The sequence below is a fragment of the Vipera berus genome, assembly GCF_964194415.1.
Source record: "Vipera berus genome assembly, chromosome: 2".
Classification (NCBI taxonomy): domain Eukaryota; kingdom Metazoa; phylum Chordata; class Lepidosauria; order Squamata; family Viperidae; genus Vipera; species Vipera berus.
This window is the reverse complement of record NC_138203.1, coordinates 198481059-198504151: the sequence shown is the minus strand read 5'-3', so window position 1 is coordinate 198504151 and position 23093 is coordinate 198481059. Positions and strand designations below refer to the sequence as shown.

Genomic DNA, 23093 nt, shown 5'->3' with positions numbered 1-23093 from the left:
TGTATATAAGCATTCTGTAGTGTGGTCAGGTTTATAGCAGTTTTTTATACTGCTAAAGTACATCATGTTTGATTGATGTAGAGCAGACATGTCAAACACAAGGCCCGGGGCCCGGATCCGGCCCGCGAAGTGGTTTCATGCGGCCTGCGAAGGCATCCTGGAAACAGTGAGGGAACGGCCCCCACTGCCTTGGCCCTGGCCCAGAGACCCCCCTTCTGCCAGAGACCCTCAGATCTGTCCCACTCCTGCCCAGGCCCCCATAGGCACCCTTGATGCGAACGATGTAGAGCTGGCCATGCCCACCCAGTAGGCCATACGCACTCTAGCCATGCCCACCCCAGTAGGCCATGCCCACCCAGGCCACACCCACCCGGCCCCGAGGGCAACCGCAATGCTGATGCAGCCCTCAATGAAATTGAGTTTGACACCACTGATGTAGAGGAAACAAAAAGTTCTAGTTCCCTTTGTTTTAAATAAATGGCTTGCTGCATATATCAATCAGTAAACTGTGGATTCTACCAGTTTACTGACTGATACATGGGCAATTTCATTACTGTAAAGTAAGCAGGTTCATGGGAAGTAACAAACTTCTATGATACCATCAATTTGGGGGCATTTTAAAACATAACAATTATGTTACCCTTCTCCCAGGGAAATTAGTCTTCCGACTTTTACGTCTTACGTAGTTCCACATCGTTGAAACAAAACAAAATAAAATAAGCTAAAGAAATGGCAAGGCTCCCTTTAACATCCACAGTGAGATGGGTGGCCAACAAATTTAATAAATAAATAACCAACATCTTCATACAAGCATTGGCTTATAAACATAAGCAGACCCACCCTTGCATATAAGTGTTTTGTGTCCTAATACTAAATTTCCAGAGGGATTTAATGATCTACCAGTGGAAAGATAATATTAGGCCAGTTTGACCTGTTTAATATAGAAGGAACTGGAGATTCCCTTTTAGAGCATTTGATTGGTACAGGCAAAACAAAAAGAAAATCTCAGTCCTAACTAATGTAGGAATTTGTCTCGTAGAGTCATTGTCTCCGCCATACTTACTTCTCTCTCCTTTTCTTTCAGTTCAGACTCCGTCTCCTTGACCTTGTTCACAAACATTTGTCTCATTTCCTCCTCTTTTTTTTGCAATTCGCAAAGGAACTCTTTTCTTTTGGTCTCATACGTTTCTTGAAGGCTGGTGGAAAATACAAAGTTCCAAATTGTCCAGACATTAAAAGAAAGGTGTAAGATACTATTCCAGGTCACACACATCTGAACATGCATCCTTTTATACCCACCTTGGAAAAATTGGCATGTGTCGGAAAAGGGAGAAAACCAGCAGAGAGAAAACATGAAGAGAGAGCATGTCAACCTACTCTGAGAGTAAAACCCCTATAGACCCCAAGAGAACATCCAGTTTTCACTGCTCCCTGCAGGATATTAATGGGGAAAAAAGGAAAGAAGAAGGCTAAGGCTTTCTTACCTGAATGGCTGGCTGTCAGGATCTGTGTCCTTAAAACCCATTTCTTCTAGCTTACACCGTCTATAAAGTTCATAATGGCGAGCATGAGTTTGCTCTCGCAAGTCTTCCATATTGACCCGGATCAGCATTTCCCGCAGTTTCATAAAGTCACAGTGGCTTTCATTTTCAACTGAGTTAAAACAAAGTGCAGATGTGAAAATACACACTGGAGAAAATGACTGATTCACGTAGAGGTAAGCATCTGCACATGCGCCCATGTGTGAACACACACACACACACACACACACACACACACACACAAACACACACACACACCTCTTTCAGGATTAATGCAGCATTTGTATAAAAACAGCATCCTCTAGAAAAAGTAAATGTGTTGGAATAGGGCAGAGGTAGGCAACCTTGGCTCTTTTATGACTCGTGGACTTCACAACTCCCAGAATTTCTGAGCCGGTATGGCTCAGCATGGAAACCTCTCCCTTTCTCCTCAGCATGGCTGGCTCAGGAATTCTGGGAGTTGAAGTCCACGAGTCATAAAAGAGCCAAGGTTGCCTACCCCTGGAATAGGGAAATTAGGAATGATGATAGACTGCTGACTCCGGTGTATATTTTGCTCAGAAATTCATCACCCTCACTTCAAAAGGGCTCACTCCCTTGCAGCTGTGTCAAAAGAGGTGCAATGTTTGGGAACACCAACGAAGCAACTCTCTCTGAATCGTTAAAGCAGTCATGCGGAAGCCTGAAACATGACATCTCTGATTCACTGAATAGCAGAGACTGATTTATTTATCCAGCATTTGCTCCAAATCATTTTTGAAATCATATTATTCATAGGATACTGGAAGCTACATTCAGAGCCAATTACAAATATTAAATCAAATTGTACATCGTTATTAAACTATGACACCCTTTTTCTCTTTTTACTTAATGTGTTCAAACATTTGTATTCCTTTCCACAGATACCAGTTTGGTACAGCGGTTAATGTGGTGACCTAGAAATCAGGAGATTGTGAGTTCTAGTCTTACCTCACTAGTCATTCTTTGTCAGACCAACCTACCATACAGGTTTGTTGTGGGGAAAATAGGAGGAGGAGGAAGTATTAGCTATGTTCGCCAGCTTGAGTTACTTAAAAAGTAATGAAGGTAGGATAAAACTCAAATAAATAAAAAGTTTAGGATAGTTAAACAATCAAAACTTGTAATGGCAAAATGAAAGTGTAATAGAAACAGTGGCAAGAGAATAAATAATCTATTAAATATTAAAATGATGCAGAGCCAAATCCACAGGTGAATTTATAAAAATAACACTTAAGGAAACAACAGCAGCAACAACAAAATGCTAGTGAAATGATCTTTCTGAATGATTGTTTCATGAACATGACACTCACCGGCATTCCAAAATTACGTTTTAATAAGCCTATTCCTTTTAATATCTAGAGTAGGCACTATTCTTTTATTCAAATATAATACACACAAACGTACACATACATACTGTATGAGTTAGCCAAAATAGATAAAAAAGGTTGATAAAAGTATGATAATAATTGACAGGTGAATAAAAATGTCAAATCCACATCTGGCTCACTGTGCAATCAACCACAAGAACAACAGCAGCAATAAATATTGTTTAACAAGCTACAACATGCAAGGATTTCAGCCACTGTTAAATATGGCTGGAATTACAACCTACCTTGAACAACACCCCATGGATACTGCCGAGCTCTCACCATTTTATTTCCCACTTTTACTTCTTCTGTGCTTCCAACAACAGCAAATGGTAGATGAGCCTTTGAGGAAAAACATAACTATGCAATTCAGGGCAAAACAATAGAACTGTCAAAAAGGGTTGTTGTTTTTTTTTACTTTTAAAGCAAATTTCCTAATACAAAACAATATCTTTTTATGTCTATGGAATCAGCATGATGTTAAGACAGGATTGCCAGGACAAACAAAACAAATCCTAATTTTTGAAAAAATATCATTCTACAGTCCATAAAAAAAAGATTACTCCTGAATTTGCAATAAAGTCATGTATGGAATTTTTAAATCCTCCAGTTTTGTGAATAATATTATTTCTGGCAGTCTTTACTTACTGCATACTGTATTCACACACAGACGTTTATTTTGAGCAATCATAGATAGAAGAATGAGCCAAACAGAACAAACCCTTTTGTTTCACAAATCATTATGGCATACTAAACAATAGTTTGCTATTCTAGTTACTTGCAGGAATAGCTAAAATAGCAGAACAGCCAGGAGATTTTTCTGCCACATTGCATGTTGTCAGATTAAGCTAGAGCCAATCATTTTTTTTCCCTACAAAATAATTTCTATATAAATTTCCAGGAAGGCCAGACAATTTCTGTGTGAACCATGTTACAGAAAATTTGAAAGCCTTTTATCACTTGTGCAATACCAAATTCTGTAATGCAATGATGAAAAGAAGATACACCTGCTCACAGAACTAACCACCTCTGTTTTATTAATCACATCAAGTTTAACATGTTAGCTATCTTGTTTTAAGTAATATATATTTACACGTGCAGAGGTAATTACAGTACTGTACAGTACAACACATTTTTATTTGGTATTTTATCTTTTTTTATGCCTGTGTTATCTCATATATTTGAATTTACTTTTGTGTTGCATTTCTTTTCTCTCAGCACAATTTACTCCTCATGGGATTATTGTTTAAGAAATTTGAATTTCAAGCTAAGTGGGCTTTAATATAATAGATTAATAAACAGTGGGGGGGAGTCAATTTGGCATAGAAGCTAAAGTGCTGGATTAGAAATTGGGAGACTATGACTTCTAGCATAAACCACTTCACAGGATTGTTATTGAGGAGAAATAGACGGTGGGCGCATTATATATGATGTCTTGAGTTGTGCAAAGCAAAGACAAGATATAAATATAATAACAAATTAAAAAAGAAACAGAAATATTTTGTTCCCTTAGATGGCAGATACAATATCATTTTTCTTTCTCCTCCTCTTCCCTTCTGTGAAATAGAGTAGTTATGTTCATCAATCTGACTGATGTTTTGCTTTAACACAATATATGTCAAAATTATTTCAATATTCTCAATCTAAAATTTATCCACGAATGTAAAGAAGGACCACATATTGACTTTCCAGACTGCATAACAAAACCAGATTCCATTCTAAACATACAGTAAACATGAAATGTACCAAGGGAGAAGGATTATATTCCACACCAAATCATTGGGTTGGGTTGGTTTAAGAAGTGGAAGGAATAAACGCTATTATAATGGCATTCACCAGCTAACACAACATACAGTTACTCAGGGCCACTGCTACAAAAATACAGAACCATAACAAGTCTGCAGAAGAAGCATGCTACTTACATTCATCACAGAGTTAATCTCAGATACAGAATCATCATCGGTAGGGAACTGATAAATCTGAACGCCATTACTGACCAGTTCGCTCATTATCTTTATCTTAAACTTGTGCAATTCACTCTTGGAAATAGTATCAGCCTTGGCAATGATGGGAATAATGTTCACCTGGAGAGCAGTGAAAAAACAAGAAATAATTAAAAACTGAGCTTTCTGTAATCAGTCTTGAGTTAGCTACAGAATGAATTAATGCCAACTATGAGTGCAGGCAGAATTAACCATTAAATGAAAGTGGCTAAAAGATGAATGTAAAAAGATGTGAACAAACTGCAGCAAGTTCAGAGAAGGGCTATCAAGAGGTAAAGGAACTGGAAACCAAGCAAGGAAGAATAGTGAAAAGAACTGGATATGTTTAGCTTACAGAAGCGATGACTGGAAAAATATATAATTGTCTCTGTAAATTCTTGTAAAGAATTTGTTTGCTCTTGTCCTGGTAGACAGGACCTGAATCAGTTTGTTGTTGTTAGTTGTGAAGTCATGTCCGACCCATTGCGACCCTATGGACAACGTTCCTCCAGGCCTTCCTGTCCTCTACCATCTTCTGGAGTCCATTTAAGCTCACACCTACTGCTTCAGTGACTCCATCCAGCCACCAGCATTAGGTTTTTCTCCATTGAGTCCTTCCTTCTCATTAGGTGGCCAAAGTATTTGAGTTTTAGCTTCAGGATCTGGCCTTCTAAAGAACAGTCAGGGTTGATCTCCTCTAGGACTGACCGGTTTGATCACTCTGCAGTCCAAGGGACTCGCAGGAGTCTTTTCCAGCACCATAGTTCAAAGGCCTCAATTCTTTGGTGCTCAGCCTTTCTTATGGTCCAACTTTCACAGCCATACATTGCAACTGGGAAGACCATAGCCTTGACTATACGCACTTTTGTTGACAGGGTGATATCTCTGCTTTTTAGTGTGCTGTCTAGTATTTGCCATGGCTTTCCTCTCCAGGAGCAAGCATCTTTTAATTTCTTGGCTACAGTCCCCATATGCGGTGATCTTGGACCCCAGGAAAATAAAATCTGTCACTACCTCCATTTCTTCCCCATCTATTTCTCAGGAACTGAGAGGGCCGGATGCCATGATCTTGGTTTTCTTAATGTTAAGTTTAAGCCAACTTTTGGACTCTCCTTCTTCACCCGCAACAAGAGGCTCTTTAGTTCCTTTTCACTTTCTGCCATTAGAGTTGTATCATCTGCATATCTTAGGTTGTGGTTATTTCTCCCAGCAATCTTAATTCCAACTTTTGATTCATCTAGCCCTGCCTTTCTCATGATGTGCTGAATCAGTTAGGAAAACTTAATTTAACATTTATATGTTTGATTATTTATCAAATTTATATAGAAGCCCATCTCACTCAAGGCAGGAGTAGATGAATCAAAAGTTAGAATTAAGATTGCTGGGAGAAATCTTAAGTGTTGGTTGTCTTAGGTTGTGGATATTTCTCCCAGCAATCTTAATTCCAACTTTTGATTCACCTAGCCCTGCCTTTCTCATGATGTGCTGAATCAGTTAGGAAAACTTAATTTATATGTTTGATTATTTATCAAATTTATATAGAAGCCCATCTCACTCAAGGTAACTCTGGGTAGTGCACAATAGACAAAAATCAATAATATAATAAGAGCAAATATAAAAAAAATAAATGCCTTAAAAATCCATAAATAAAACTCATAGTTGAAGGAAATACGTACATAAAATTGTGAAGAGGTTAGGGCTAGATGATTTCTGAAGCAAATTAACTCTACACTTTTTCACAATTCTTCGTGACACAAAACAAATTTAACTTGATAATAAAAGTTTGAATAGTTATATATATAAATGCATCTTAATTTATATCTCTCCTATTCTCTTTTGAAAGCTATTTCATTCCTAGGATTTTCTGCTCAGGGAAAATATGAGGAATGCATGAGATCTGATAAAAAACATGTGGCCTTAAAAACATTCAGCAACACAGGCTGAGCAAAGTAAATAAGATCCTCTTTGTATGCTGCTGAATACTAATTGCTTTTGATGGCACATCAAAAGAAGTGACAGGTGCAAAAATACTCAGATTATGAAGCAAGGTTTTTAAAAAGAACATTGTCCACTCTAGAGAAACATCTTCCTACTCTGATAAACAAGCTACTTGTTTCATTCAGTCTAGAGTTCTGGGAGTTGCTGAGGTTGGGAAATGCTGGTCTAGACAAGTGTTGTCTTTTTCAGCTCTGAAAAGGGAATTGCCTGACTATGTCTTCTGCTGAGTGATCTTGCACTACCTTGATCCAGACTTGATCCCCCACCAGTAAGCCATCTCCCAAGCAAAAGTGGGATGGTTCAATCTGGATATTGGAGAAAGGTCGCTGAACATGCACAGAAAGTTTCCTTCTTCACCTCCAAATCAAATGACTTAGGACCACTTGGGTCAGCACTTCAAAGGAAAGTGACATTGCAATCTAGGACACCTCTTCAAAGGAACATTTCAATCAGAGCTTGGGAAAACCATGCTGCCCCTTGGAATACCCCACCACACTCAACTGAATTGAAAGAGGAAAGTAGCATTTGTCCACAAGTCATAAAAGGGCCAGGTTTGAAGACCCCTGGCTAATGCTAATCTTTTCAGGTCCAATGATTCACTGAATGAGAACAAGAATACTGCCAAGTGGCAGGTAGCATTATGCTGTATGATGATATATCCAACTGGTCCCTCAGAACCAGATATGCAAAAAATAAACAATACATGTAGTCTTCAACTTAAGAACATTCATTTAACAATGATTCTGGAGTTACAACAGCACTGAAAGAAGTTATTTTCAACCTGTCCTCAATATTATGACTGTTGTACCTCTCCTGTGGTCACGACTGTGATTTGGGGGATTCATTTAAGATCAGTTGCAATGGTCTACAGCCACTAGGTCATGACTTGCAACTTTCCCAGACAGCTTTTAGGGCAGCTGGATTTCTTTAACGACCATGTGATTCACATAATGAGCACAGTAAACATGGTCATAAATTGGGTCTCATCACATAACAATTCATTTAATGACATCACTTTATTCCAATCCCAACTGTGGTCATATGTCAAGGACTCCATGTGCATCATGGAGGATTTGAGCTGAGGAGGAAGACAAATGGAAAAGAAGGGCAAAATTGTAGTCCAGCCCTTCTGACTTTTGGCTCCAATCAGTCACAGAAGTTACATATGTCACGTGTAGGCAATTTGGACCCCAAGAGAGTAATGCCTGTGGATCCAATCCCTTCATACGGGTAAAATGCACACATGGCAAGAGATTACTTCTGGATATCTGCCAGATATCTTGTAGTATATATTGACCACCCTAAAGAGGAGCCTTTCTGAAGAAAAGCAAAACTCCGGTTTCATTCCACAAAAAGTGCGAGCTGCATATGGTGTTTCGCATCTCAGCTTTTGCCGTTAATATCCTGGAGAGTTTTATGAAGTAATAGAATTTGGAAACAGCTGGCAACCATAAAAGTGTTAACACTTCTTATAGGAAATTGCTTGACTTTTCATTCACTAGCTTCCCAATTAGTTTTACAAAATGGGTATGTTTGGTTTTTATTCTTTTAAGTGAGAAAAATGTTTGTGTGTTCAAAAAAAAATATCGACCAGCAGGATGTCTAAAAGCAAGTCTTATAAAAAGAATCACACCACTTCACTGAAATTAAGCTTCAAGTTGAACACCTGGCTACGTATGCAACAGTGAAAATCACTTTCCTAATGGCTACAGAAACAAAAACACAAAGATCTCCAGCAAATTCCAATGGATGGGTGCCCAGATTCATAACAGTTGGAAGATCAGAGAAGTCGCCTAATTCAATTCCTTTGTTACGGGTCTTACACTCTAGAATTACATCCCTCCAGAGATTCAGATCACTCCAATCCTCATGACATACAGGAAACTATTAAAGACCTGGCTCTTCTCCCACATTCTGGGGCAGAAAGAAGGTTGAGCCTCTGCTGGATGGTTTTATTTGGTTATATTTTCTTTCTGAGGCTGTTCATGATTCTTTGTCATTTGCTTTTTTTAGTTTTAGTTGTAAGCAACTTAGAATTGCTAGGAATTGGAAGGGCTACAAGTTGTATATATGAATAAACTCCCTGCCCAGTGCAGGATCTACTAGAGCAGTATTTCTCAACCTCAGTATTTCTGACATACAACCATCCAATGGCTTTTGGAAGATCTCTGGTAAAGAAGAACTCATCACATAATGTGGCAGCTTGTTCCACTGGTTGACAGGTCATGCAGTCACAAAATCCCTCCTAGTATCTAACTAAACAATCTTCCCTTTTAACCCACTGGTTCTGATCCTGCTCTCTGAGGCAACAGAGAGGAATTTCACTTCTTTTTCTACATGACAGCCTTCCAAATATTTGAAAACTGGTATCATATGTCTCCTCTTTTCTGTAGACTAAATATAGTCAGATTTTTTAAGCCATTCGTCATAGGGTTTGGTTTTTCCAGACCCTTCACCAGCTTGATCGCGCTCCGCTGAACTTGTCCCAAACTGTTATTGTCCTTTGGGAACTGTGGTGTCCAGAGCTGGATATGAAGATCTCAACAGAGAATAAGAGCTGGGAAGAATTACTTTTCATGACCCAGACTTTATGTTCTTGTTAATGTACTCCAAGATAATATTCGTCTTCTCAGTAGCAGGATCATACTGCTTGCCTTTAAGAAAGACACCCAGATCTTGTTCTTTCTCTTTCTACAGTGAGGAAATTACCATCGCTGGCTAGAATACAAAAAAAACCCCTATATATAAATAAGTTATGTGAATCTGCAGAGGCTCTGGAGTTACTTTTGTCAAATAGCAGTTTGCTATAGAGCACAACTGATATTTGGTTTCAGTTCCAAAAGGGGACATTATTTGCAATTCAACTACTAAAAAAAAAAATCAGAGCAAATTGGGTAAGTTTTAACATACAATTTTCTGGAGATCTCCTAGCAAATAAAATATGCAACAGTTTGAAGTCTCGTGACATCTTGTAGTTTTCACCTTTACAGTATGTTCCTGTACTATTTCTTGAGTTTAGAGTCTAAATCAGGGGTGTCAAACTCAATTTCATTGAGGGCCGCATCAGCATTGCAGTTGCCCTCAGGGGGCCGGGTGGGTATGGCCTGGGTGGGCGTGGCCTACTGGGTGGGCGTGGCTAGAGTGCATATGGCCTACTGGGTGGGTGTGGCCAGCTCTACATCGTTCGCATCAAGGGTGCCTATGGGGGCCTGGGCAGGAGTGGGACAGATCTGAGGGTCTCTGGCAGGAGGAGGGTCTCTGGGCCAGGGCTAGGGCAGTGGGGGCCGTTCCCTCACTGCTTCCAGGATGGCTTCGCGGGCCGCATGAAACCACTTCACGGGCCGGATCTGGCCCCCGGGCCTTGTGTTTGACATGTCTGGTCTAAATCCTGACCTCTGGAAATATCACAAGGAAAAATCAAGCCTGGAGCTAGAAAAAAGATGCACACCATTTTATTCTTATTTAACAAGAGTGAGTCACAAAAGTCGTAAAGAGGCAAATATTTGGGGGGAGGAGCCAAGATGGTGGACAGGCAGCAAAGGCTGTAAAGAGCTCCTCCAAAATTAAAAGCTTTATTTTATTTTACTTTATTTTTATTTTAATGTTTTAACCTCTTTTAATATTGTATATATACATGAGCTCAATTTTAACAGCAAAGCAGGATAGACTGGTTCCTTAGGAACGAACAGCTAGAGGTGGTTCAGTTTGTTTGACTAGTTTTTTTTAAACTGCAATTCCAACCACCTATTACTGAGCTTAAGAATTCAGTTTTGAAGATGACTTTTTGGCTGTCTGGAAGTAATTAGATACAGGAGGCAGCAGCTGGTTTGGTCATGAGTTCAGCTGCACACAAATGCACAATGGAAGAGCAAGCTGGTTAAAAAGGTCACTTAGTGATGAAGTCACACTTGTAAACCAGATCCCTTAATACCATTGAAAATCCAGTCTACCCAAGTTTGACATCATCCTGCTGATTCTGCTGAACTGTTCAGCATCTGTCCCCGTTGGAAAGCAAAGTCAGATGCAGATATATATCTTTGCTGAGAAGATGTCTGATCTCCTGCCAGTACATATCATATCTAAATCACATATGTCTCAGAAGAGGAAAGCATCAGGGCAGGAAAAGGAAATTAAGTAGGAAAGAAATTTCTACTTAATTATATGTCAAATATTTTCATTTTTCAATCTTTCCCCTACATTTCTTTATTTCTTCTCTACCATAGCAGATTCTTCAAAGAAACCAAATCTGAGATAATAGTTGCCTCCTTAAGAAAAGAGCAGATTATTATTTGGGAGAGTACTCACACTCCTTGAGCTGGACAGAAATAAGGAAGAGCCAAATATACCGGTAATAGACGTTTTGTGGTAGAGGTTCACATCCCTAGTTTTCCCCTGTTTTATAACTCATTTCTGACCTGCTGTTTTGATGCAAGATCAATTATTTTAACCCATTTCCTTCCTCACTAGCCCCCAGAATTAAAGCACAGAAATGAGGAGACAGACCAAAAAACAGCCCAAGGTTCACCTAGAGACAAACCTTGGGGCTCATTATATCCACGGAAAAGAGGTTTACAGGATTCTTCTCTGTAATCCATATCAGGATTAAGCAAAACAAGGATTAAAATTGTGCTCATCTCCTCTTCAGCAGAAAATCTCTTAAAATAACTGGAGAAAATTTATGACCTGAGTAGAACTTGAAAGTTGTTAATGCTTATCAAGTGACAGGAGAATTTCATATTATATGAAAATTTTCAATTACAACCATGTCCACCAATATCTTCAGTAGTCAGATTGATTTGTGCATGAACCCATACTACATCAAATCTCTCCAAGGGTAAGGAAATAATCATGTCCAGAAAGCTACAGCCACATACAAGTGCACTGGTTAACATCTACATATCCAGCATGCAACCCAAACTGCAAAATCAATAGCATATTAGGTAACAAAATCTACAGTGAATGAACTTCTGCCTTGACTCCAGAAGTTGTGAGTGCTCCATCACTAGAGGTTTTTAAAGAAGAGATTGGACAGCCATTTGTCTGAAATGGTATAGGGCATCTCACTTGAGCAGGAGGTTGGACTAAAAGACCTCCAAGGTCCTTTCCAACTATGTTATTCTGTTTTGAAGTAGTACTGCTTAAAATCCAGACCACTAGATGACAGCAGAGAGTTAAAGGGTTTCTTCACCTATTTGCTAACATCATATGGTTAAATATTTAAAATTCCGCATCTGGTTGTCCTAGGACAGTGATGGTGATCTTATGATATGTGTGTCACAGGCAACATGCCTGTCATTTTTGGTGACATGTCAGGCCTCCCTCTGAAAGTTGCACAAGAGGACTCTGTTCTCACATACCTTCTGGAGCCTCTCAAAATCACGTGAGAACAGGGCATGCTTTCCTGCTCTTTTTAAAGGCTACAAGGACATGCAAGAGCCTCTTCCAGTTTCCAGGTTGCCTGCAATCCTGAGCTGCCTCAGGTAGGAATTTCAAAAAAACATTTACAATTATGTATTTAATTATTAAATATTAAATTTATATAATTCATTTCTCTTTGTTATTGTTTCTCTTTTGTCCGTCCATGTGTGTTTTTGTGCGACATGCCAACAGAATCAAGGTAGGCGCTTCTTTTGAATTTTTGATACGCCAAGCCCAAATGGTTCTATTGTGATTCAGGGTCAGCCTGTGGGTTCGGCAGTTGGGTCGGACGATTCAGAGGAGGAGGAGGAGGAGGAGGGGTTTGGAGAGACAGTTCTGAGGCTTCGCAGAGCTCTCATCCAGGCCCCTCCCATCTGGTTACTACGCAGACCCAGCTGTGTGAGCCTGACAGTGTGGATGAAGATGACCCACAGCTGGCCCTGTTCAAAGACACCCGACGCAGGAGGCAGTCAATCAGGAGTAAACAGAGGAAGGCAATGGGGCACCTGGGAAGGAGGCAGAGAGAAGCCACGCCTTGAACTGTTTAAAAGGGGAATGTGTGGGAGGGCTGGTTTGCTGAAGGCAACCGTTTGAATAGCTCCTGTTTTAGTGGTTCATATTTTGTTTTGCTCAGTCTGCTCTGTTTTGGATCTGTTTTGTGTAAATAAATTTGGCGGGCTTACTTCCAGCCTTTTGCCTTTTGTAAAGGGGTTGTCCCTGCCTTTTCTGCAGGGCCGGTAGTAGGCTGGAACAGAATAGGTTCGCCATCACTGTCCTCAGATGAGGAACCTCCTCAGCATTTTTTAGCAGATTAGATGCTGCTGCTACTATTTAGAAATAGCACTGGTTTCTTTTGTTTCTTTCTTTCTTTTACCTTTTAAAAGGCCACTCATCATCATTTACTTGTTGTTGTTGTTATTGTTATTATTATTATTCACATGAATCTCTTTGCATCAATGACCTTTATAGTGGGCCTTCAGTTCTCCTTGCAGCATGTCCAGTACTATGTTTTCCAACTAGCTGTTGAAATGTTCTAAGGTGAGCAATAATGACTCGTCAACACATACAATCACCCTCACTTTATTTTGTTCACATCTCGGTAGGATTCAGCTTGTAACACTGAGGCTGCGTCATCATTTTGAATTGCCAAAGTAATGGAAAAACAGTCAACAGTTTGGTTAAAATAATTCCAATAAAGTGAAGATGATGAAGTCTCATAAAAACTGGGAACAGCATTTATACAATTCTTCTGAGGGAAGGTGGAAAAGAAATCTTCTGATAAAGAGAAGGATTAGAGCAGGGGTAGGCAACCTTGGCTCTTTTATGACTCGTGGACTTCAACTCCCAGAATTCCTGAGCTAGCATGGTTGAAGTCCACGAGTCATAAAAGAGCCAAGGTTGCCTACCCCAGGGTTAGAGTTCTATAAAGTTTTTGTTCAAATTATCTGACATTTATTTATGCTTTCAGATGACAGAAGGAAAATTCCCAACCAAGCACATCATTAAGATTGATAATAAGGAAGAAGGAAGACAGGTAGACAAAAATAAGAGCCAATATTTGTGATGATGTGGGGATACTTACTTTGCTGTCCAGCTTTTTCATGGTCACCAGATCCAAGGACTTCAGTGAATGGCCAGTTGGGGTGATAAAATAAAGGCAGACATGGATTCTTGTATCATGATAATTAAAAAGGGAACGCCGGATTTTTAGCTCTTCTTGTAAATAATTTTCAAACTGCGTGTCAATGTAATCTACTATTGGCCTGTAACTAAAAACGAATTCCATTAGCAACTTGAATGGTACCATTTACAAAGAATGACTAAACGTGTTCAACATGACTGCAGGTTTCCATCCACCAACCTTCATAAAATCTGAGTAAAAGAGATATTGAACAACTTCTAGTGCTGGCTGAAACAGAGTAAACTAAAACACCGGGCATGTACAAAGTGCTAAACTAGTTCTGAACTAGTGCTGGATTTTACCTTCAAAGGTCTTGCACTATTGGCTGTTTTGGTGCACACCACTGGGAACTATAATCTGACAATATCTGTCAATCATGCATTCCAATACAGGGGTGTCAAACTCAATTTCATTGAGGGCCGCATCAGCATTGCGGTGCCCTCAGGGGGCCGGGTGGGTGTGGCCTGGGTGGGCGTGGCCTACTGGGTGGGCGTGGCTAAAGTGCATATGGCCTACTGGGTGGGCATGGCCAGCTCTACATCGTTCGCATCAAGGGTGGCTATGGGGGCCTGGGCAGGAATGGGACAGATCTGAGGGTCTCTGGCAGGAGGAGGGTCTCTGGGCCAGGGCCAAGGCAGTGGGGGCCGTTCCCTCACTGTTTCCAGGATGGCTTCGCGGGCCGCATGAAACCACTTCATGGGCCGGATCTGGCCCCCGGGCCTTGTGTTTGACATGTCTGCAATACCAGGATTACAGCAATCATAGTTAGCCCTAGCCCAACTACCCCCAAACTAAAGATTGATTACACAACTGGAATGCCCTTCTACAAGCAGTAAATACTTTTCCTGTTGCACAACATCCTCCTAGTGTGCATCTTCTACTCAGACAACAATGATCTTTGGCTGCTTCTTTTTATGAATGAAGATGTGCATGCTTAATACAGCCATTGGAAATCATGGAAGTTCACTGAATGACTTTGGGCAAGTCAATGTCTCAGACCGACCTATCTTACAAGATTGTCGAGAAACTGAAAGAGGGAGTGTTTGATGACCTAAGCTTCTGGAGCAAAAATTGGATATAAATCCCATGACTAAATGAACGCTATGGGGACACACCAATAACTTGACTGGAGGAATTCCTTGCAATAAAAATAACAAGGATATCTCATCAATTTCAGGTCACCCTAAAAATCTTTGCTTTAAATACTTCTTTAGATTTGATTCTCAAGTGCTGTACAAATCAAATCATGGATTAACTGCATAAACTTCAGTCTAGGACATTTTCTACATTTTGACTTGAAATACAAGTTTTGCTGTACATGAAACACGCATTACAGAATCCTGGAAGTCATTCAGAACCTTTGGGAATTGAACACCATGGAAGCCAAAGTCAGTATTAAATAACTCCTGTTTCCTATGATGACCCTCTGGGAAACTCATACGTAGGATATAAAAACAACAGTACTCTCCTGTTGCTGTTCAGCATTGGAACATACAGCAGATACTAGCACCCTTGCTTTATTTTGGAAGGAAGGGGTATAGCAGCTGCCATCTCTCAAGTGGAATGAACAAAATTGATTCCAGCCAACTAGCTTTGTGGGGAAATGGGAGGAAGGGAATCAGGATATCTGAGGGAAAAAGAGCTCCAAAGCCTCACTCTTTCATCTTCCTTTCAACATGTGCACAACCCAGCAATTTACATTAGAGCCAGTGGAGAAATTGAGAATGACTACAACTTGCAGGCTCAGGATCAAAAAAAAAAGTAGAGCCTTCATTAACTGTTTAGTTTCCTACCAAGTCTCATGGAAATGTTATTAAATTTGGCAATTGCATGGATAATGTTATAGCTTAGCCACAAGATGGCAATGGATTGTATTTTATCTGGGTGATATCTGAAATTTCCAATTACTGTTCTCTTCTTCCTGACTGTTGTGTTGTCTAAGCTTTCCATCGCAGATATTATAAGCAGCCAATCACAAGCACAATAGATAAATTCTTGTATTCCAGGAATATACACATCCTTTTCCCATCAAAGCAATGCAAATGTTTCTAGACCAAACCGGAAAGTAACTTGCCTTTCATCTTTATTTATCTGATCTCCAAAGCCCACAGCATCTACGATGGTCAGCTTTAGGTGGACATTGCTTTCCTGCAGATCATACGTTCGTGGCCGTAAACGGACTATCTTCTCATAGTGAGTAGCTTCCTCTGTCTCAAATGTTGTGTTAAAAAGAGTGTTCATCAGGGTAGATTTCCCGATGCCGGTTTCACCTAAAAAGATTAAAATGTTTATTCCAACGGTGATCAACAAATGCTAAAAAAAAAAGAAAGAGCATCCTGAAGAAACATAATACTATATTTTTACATCTAAATGTTCAGCAATTGATAAAGCTTAGTCCTTTGTACTATGGACCTGGGATACATTTCCAGATATAAAATGGAAAAGCATCAAAACATCAGAAATAGTAAGGCAAAATATCTGCAGAATGTCATCACGATCCTGATCAAACTATACTGCCAGAACGGAATTCTACTTTTCATCATGACAAACATAATCACATCTTTTTTAAAAAAAAATAACATTGTAGTTAATGGCAAAAACATCATTTCAGGAATTTGTGTCCATTTTAATATATTTTATTTATCAAATTTATATAACTGCCCATCTCAACAAAGGTGACTTTGGGGGGCACACAGCAGTAGATAAAAAACTAGCAAATACAAATATAAGAATCATAGTAACACATGGACATGCATAAAAAAATTCTTGATGGAACAAAGTTAGAAGATCATGTGAATAGAAAATGGAAAATAGAAATATTTGCTGCTGGATATGGCAGGCAACTACTCTATGCATGTGCAAGAAAAACAAGAGTAACAAAGTTGGAAGGGATCTTGGAGGTCATCTAGTTCAACTTCCTGCTTAGCTAGGAGATTCTATAGTGCCATTTCAGACAAGTGGCTCTCCAATCTCTTCTTAAAAACTCCAGTGATAGCACCCACAACTTCTGAAGGCAAGCTCTTCTACTGGTTAATTGTTCTCACTGTCAGGAAATTTCTCCTTAGTTCTAGGTTCCTTCTCTCCTTGACTAGTTTCCATCCGTTGCTTCTTGTCCTGCTTTCTGGTGCTTTGGAGAATAGGTTGACCCCCTTTTCTTTATGGTAGCCCCTTAGATATTGGAACACTGCTATCATGACATCCCCATTAAACTAAACTTTCATTAAAGAAAGGAACTGAATTATTGGAGTGGAACCAAACTACAATAAAAAAAACAAAGAAACATTCAGAGCTGTCCCAGATTGTTATTACAGCAATTCATCTCCATCATTCCAACAATAATCACTGCTGAATGCAGAACATAACAAGAAACTTAAATTGTGAGGGAGGAGTTTAAAACCAAAGCTTAAAATGTTCCTTTTCATAGTAAAGGTGTCACATTACATCTTTTGACAGACTATGAAAACCAGCAAGTGAAAGCTGAAACTTAAAAATGTAAATATCTTTTAAAGCACAGCTTAAATTGTATAAGACTTTTTCCATAAATAATAATATTGTGGGTATCTAAAACTAAACAGTTTATTTAATAAGTCATTAAATATTTTAAAGCTACAATTTCTATACATAACAAGCCAGGAGTTGTAGAAACTCAATCCTGGACACATAAGGAGCCAGAAGGGTGATAGAATTAGATAGCTGAGCCTTCATTTTGATCACCAAAAGTTCATTCACTCAATGGAGTAAAATGACATCATTCACCTAAATGTTTCAAACTGGGTTCTGTTCTCACTCAGAAAAAATGTAAACAAGGTCAAGATTCTGGAAAAAGATTTTGCTTCATTCCAAGACACAGCATGTGATAAACCACATTTGGAAAGTTTAATTTCTTAGCACATTAGCTATACTGTAGTCGTTTCAATTCGAAAAATCAGTTGGATTTATATACTGATGCAATGTATTGTGTAAGTCAGAACACATAAAATTCCCATAAAACAGTACGGCAAAAATCCAAATAAATCACATTATGGTTTAAAATGATGTGGGAACCTAGCTAATAGTAGAAGAATACAGGAAACTCACTTACAAGCTCCCTTTTATATCATCTTCTATCTGATCTTTCTGCTGAGATGGTGCAATAGACTTTTAGATACTTTTCTAGTAAGCTTTCCCTTTATCCTTATAACATGGCTATTATTATTCAGATTCTAAGCATTCCTCTTCACAATAAGCACTTTACTGACCTACACAGAGGATGTTGAAGCTGAAACCTTGCACCACTGATTTGCTGACAAGTTGATCAGGAAGACTGTCAAATCCAACATGGCCTCCCAAAGATAGGTTTCTTTTCTCTTCATTCTATTAAAAAGAATGACACCATTTTGCAGGAGTTATCTGGTGGAAGTTACATCATCATCATCATCATCATATCAAAAAATTAAAACCCAACCATTTTACTTGAAATACAGCAAACTCTCTAACTGGACAAGCATCTCTCCAGATGATCATTCAAAGAATGATCATGTTTTTATATGCCACTTTCCAGTATTCCACTATTAATTACAGTCAAACACCACGATAAAAGGGGAATGAGGCTTACAGAGAATTAAAGAGATCAAAGACTATATTGTGTCACTTTGTTGAAAGGACAATTGCTTCCCAACAATCTTATTTCAGACATGCAATGCTTCAGGAATTATTATTGGTAGCCATTGATAGCCTAATCTTCATAAAGCTATCCATCCCTTATTTGAAACCATTGAGGCTGGCTGACATTCATAAATTCTGGTAGCACATCCCATAATTTATTTTTATATGTTGTGAAATACAGTATTGCTGCCTATCAATTTTGATGCTAATTTTTATTGATTTATTACTAGTAGCTATTTTCTAAAATGTTCAAATCTGTATCATGTCACCTCAAAGAAATCTTTAATAATTTTCTCAGACTTTGCCATAAGAAACTATGTTCATAAGCAAATTTTGCTTTATATTTGTGGGAATATTACTGCAGGCAACTTCCAGATTTGTGTTTGTGTGCACCCAGCATATGCCCAATCAATCCTTATATCCACAGCAGAGCAAACATACATGCCTGGCTGAGGAATTCTGGGAGTTGAAGTCCACAAGTCATAAAAGGGCCAAGTTTGAAGACCTCTGGTCTTATCAGCACACAACTGACTGGAATACAATGAGTTATTATCATGGAGAGGCCAAAGGAATGGTTTTTGATGATTGCAGCTTCAATTCCATACATAAAATAACAATACATAGTAGTAGCAGAATAGAGATGGAAACAGGATACTAGATGCCTTCCTCTATTCCACACCATTAAAGAAACAATTTGGTGGACAGGCTGATGTGTCCAACAATATTCACTCTGACAATAATGAATCATATCACCTCGTCATCTGGAACTATATCTATTTCCCTTCTTGAAGCAATATCTTAGTTCTGCTCTCATCTCTTTCTCACTTCCTTCCATCTGTTCTTTTTCTCTCAGCATGGAGAAATAAACTGACACTTTCCCAGATGATTAGTTTATTAGATGGCTAAAAAAGTATTTTGACTTCAAGCCATGTACAAATTCCAAAATCAGAAAGGATCGAACAGTAGCATTAAGAGCAGGATAATTCCTGCATTTCATAGCAATATTTTATTACAAGTTCTCACCTGACATAACATTTAAGCTGAGTAACACCACCAGTTGCTCAACCAAGAAAACCCAAATGCATAAGTTAGGATCTTAATATCAAATACAAGCTGTACACTTTTGTAAGGCAGGGGACATTTACTTATGTGCTTACTGGCCACGTTAGATGACAAATGATGGAAAATTTCCTTTTATACAAAATTTTGTTAAAACCTAAATATATACTAAGAGATAACCCATCTATATATGACATCCCACATAATGTTATTCTAACATAAACATGTGTAGCTCTTTCCTAACCTTTATTACAGTATGTTTATACTGTAGAACTAAAGAGCAGAGTGCTGGAAAGATAGAAAAAGTGCATGAGAGAGAGTCCCATAATGAAGGTAAAAACAACTCTTGGCAACTGGCAAGAGTTCTGAATTGTGTCCCTGCTGCTTCTCTACCATGACAGTGTATGCAAAATACAATAGATTCCATTGCACTGAAGAAGACCCTATCTGGACCAGAATTTTCTGCAATTCACATGGAGGAGAGAGAAGAGAAATACAGGTGATAAGACTAAAGTTGTTGTTGTTGTTGTTGTTGTTGTTAGCTGTGAAGTCGTGTCCGACCCATCGCAACCCTATGGACAACGTTCCTCCAGGGCAGCCTTCCTGTCCTCTACCATCTTCTGGAGTCCATTTAAGCTCACGCCTACTGCTTCAGTGACTCCATCCAGCCACCTCATTCTCTGTCGTCCCCTTCTTCTATTGCCCTCAATCTTTCCCAGCATTAGGCTCTTCTCCAGTGAGTCCTTCCTTCTCATTAGGTGGCCAAAGTATTTGAGTTTTAGCTTCAGGATCTGGCCTTCTAAAGAGCAGTCAGGGTTGATCTCGTCTAGGACTGACCGGTTTGATCGCCTTGCAGTCCAAGGGACTCGCAGGAGTCTTCTCCAGCACCACAGTTCAAAGGCCTCAATTCTAAAGACTGAACCATAATCAAGCCTCTGTGTGTCAGAGGTACACTATGAGGCTGAAAAACCCATGTAAAGGCTGAACAGCAACAGGCGTTCTAAGAGGAACACATCCTTCAAAAACTTTAAACTGAGTGAAAACTAGAAAAACTAGTATTGAGCCGTATTCCGTTGCTGCAACCGGCACGGGCACTTCCTATGCATAGCCTATCCATCCATTAGCCAAACACCTATAATAGATGTGAGCTGGATTTTGTAGCTGTCTAGTCACATGAGTTCTATGTTGATTTTCAAAACACAAGCACTAAATAGGAAAAATGGAGCTGGATTTTGTACATTATCCAACCCTGTGAATAAAAATCACACACAAAAAGATGTTACATAGTTCTGAGGAGGACATTTCGACTGATATTTGTTTCATTCTCTCAGCCAGGCAGGATTAATCCATCTTCCCTTCTATTAGAGTCCCAGTTTCGTCTCCCACGTTACACTTTTTAAAATAGTTCCTTAAATGTTTCATGTAATGTGTAGTTCGGTAATCATGGTGGTATGAAAGAATAGAATAGAGCTGGAAGGGATCTTGTAGGTCAGAGGTCTTCAAACTCGGCCCTTTTATGACTCGTGGACTTCAACTCCCAGAATTCCTCAGCCAGCATGCCTGGCTGAGGAATTCTGGGAGTTGAAGTCCACGAGTCATAAAAGGGCCGAGTTTGAAGACCCCTGTTGTAGGTCTTCTAGTCCAAACCCCTGCTGAAGCAGGAGAACTATACCATTTCAGACAAATGGCTGTCCAGTCTCTTCTTGAAAACTTCCAGTGTGCTTTGGAGAACAGCTTGCCTCCCTTTTCTTTGTGGCAGCCCCTGAGATATTGGAAGACTGCTATCATGTCACCCCTAGTCCTTCTCTTCATTAAACTAGACATACCCAATCCCAGCAACCGTTCCTTATATGTTTTAGCCTCCAGTCCCCTAATCACCTTCATTGCTCTTCTTTGTTCTCTTTCTAGAGTCTCAACATCTTTTTTACATCGTGGTGACCAAAACTGAATGCAGTATTCCAAGTGTGGCCTTACCAAGCCATTGTAAAGTGGTATTATTAACACTTTATGTGATCTTGATTCTATCCCTCTGTTAATGCAGCCTAGTACTGTGTTGGCTTTTTTGGCAGCTGCTGCACACTGCTGGCTCATATTTAAGTGATTGTCCACTAGGACTCCAAGATCCATCTCACAGTTACAACTATTGAGCAAGGTACCCCATAAACTATACCTGTGCATTTGGTTTTTCTTGCCTAAATGTAGAACCTTACTTCTTTCACCATTGAATTTTATTTTGTTAGATAGCGCCCAGTGTTCGAGTCTGTCAAGACTACCTCTACTATCAGGCTATGAACATTATGTTTATGAATGTTCATAGAACTATATACAATATGTATTTGACTAACAAATGCTGTCCTAACCTATGTGCTAGGAATTCTTCACCCTTGCTTTGTTTAATGTGTAAGTGAGATAAAATTATGACCAGTAAAATAAAACAAGAAATATGCAAAGGTTTTGTCATCTCCATGGCCTAGAAAGGAAGTAAACAAGCCTTTGGCCAAGTGCTATGATTAGAATATGAATGCACCAAAAGACCAGAGAGATGTTCCTAGGCAACAGCCAGAATCCATGCTAGGCAGGTTTCGAGAAAAACTCTCTCACTGCTAAGCCCCAAAGTCTCAAACTCAGATTATCTGGAAAGGGAAGAAGAAAATGTGCCTTTGGGGGGGGGTGATTTGTTCAATTTCTAGTTGACCACCCAAGCCTTTCCAGCTATTCCCCCTCCAGATATTAATATATTTATTTCAAAATAATACTGTTTTCTAACATTCATATTCCCAATGTGGAAAATCACTGATTTGGCTTGGCTGTAGGACCTTCTTTATATATTTTAGTGCAAATATTCTGTACGCCACATGGAGTCTGTTAAGAGAATATACAAGACTCTACCTTTTGGAATTGCGGTGAATCAATACAGTCTTAAATGCTTGACTACTTTAATATATCCTTGCCCCCTGTTCTTGTTGAAGGAGCGATGGAGTATAATATCTGCATTTAAGGAACTTAATTTTTTTTAAGCACAGACTACCCGAGGCCTCAAAGGGAAGCTCTGCTCTGGTGTGGCATCAAAGGAAAAACTAGCAGGACCTTTAATGCAGGCAGAAGGCACTTGAAGCAGTCAGCCACAGCAAACTAACCCACTTAGACTCTTCAGGTGGAAGACATCACTTCTGTGACACTATAAGAGCCACGGTGGCGCAGTGGTTGGAATGCAGTATTGCAGGCGAACTCACTGCTCACTCCAGGAGTTCGATTCTGAGCGGCTTAAGGTTGACTCAGCCTTTCATCCTTCCAAGGTCGGTAAACTGAGGATCTAGATTGTTGGGGGCAATATGCTGACTCTGTAAACCACTTAGAGAGGGATGTAAAGCATTGTGAAGCG

At 39.4% G+C, this 23093-nt stretch overlaps 1 protein-coding gene across 7 annotated transcripts in view; it reads right to left on the bottom strand.

Annotated features, from left to right (window-relative positions):
- Positions 1-23093, bottom strand: part of SEPTIN8 (septin 8) — a gene marked incomplete at its 3' end in the record, with an annotated part of 78371 nt that overhangs the window by 17417 nt on the left and 37861 nt on the right. For 4 of the 7 annotated variants that reach the window (XM_081320427.1, XM_081320430.1, XM_081320431.1 and 1 more), the window contains exons 2-8: positions 18247-18361; positions 16083-16278; positions 13910-14096; positions 4852-5013; positions 3175-3271; positions 1485-1653; positions 1064-1196 (exon numbers count right to left, since the gene is read on the bottom strand). In XM_081320427.1, the coding sequence (XP_081176553.1) occupies positions 1064-1196; positions 1485-1653; positions 3175-3271; positions 4852-5013; positions 13910-14096; positions 16083-16278; positions 18247-18361 (1059 nt within the window). The remainder of the gene's footprint in view (positions 1-1063; positions 1197-1484; positions 1654-3174; positions 3272-4851; positions 5014-13909; positions 14097-16082; positions 16279-18246; positions 18362-23093) is intronic. The other 3 variants (XM_081320428.1, XM_081320432.1, XM_081320433.1) reach the window with 2 other exon arrangements.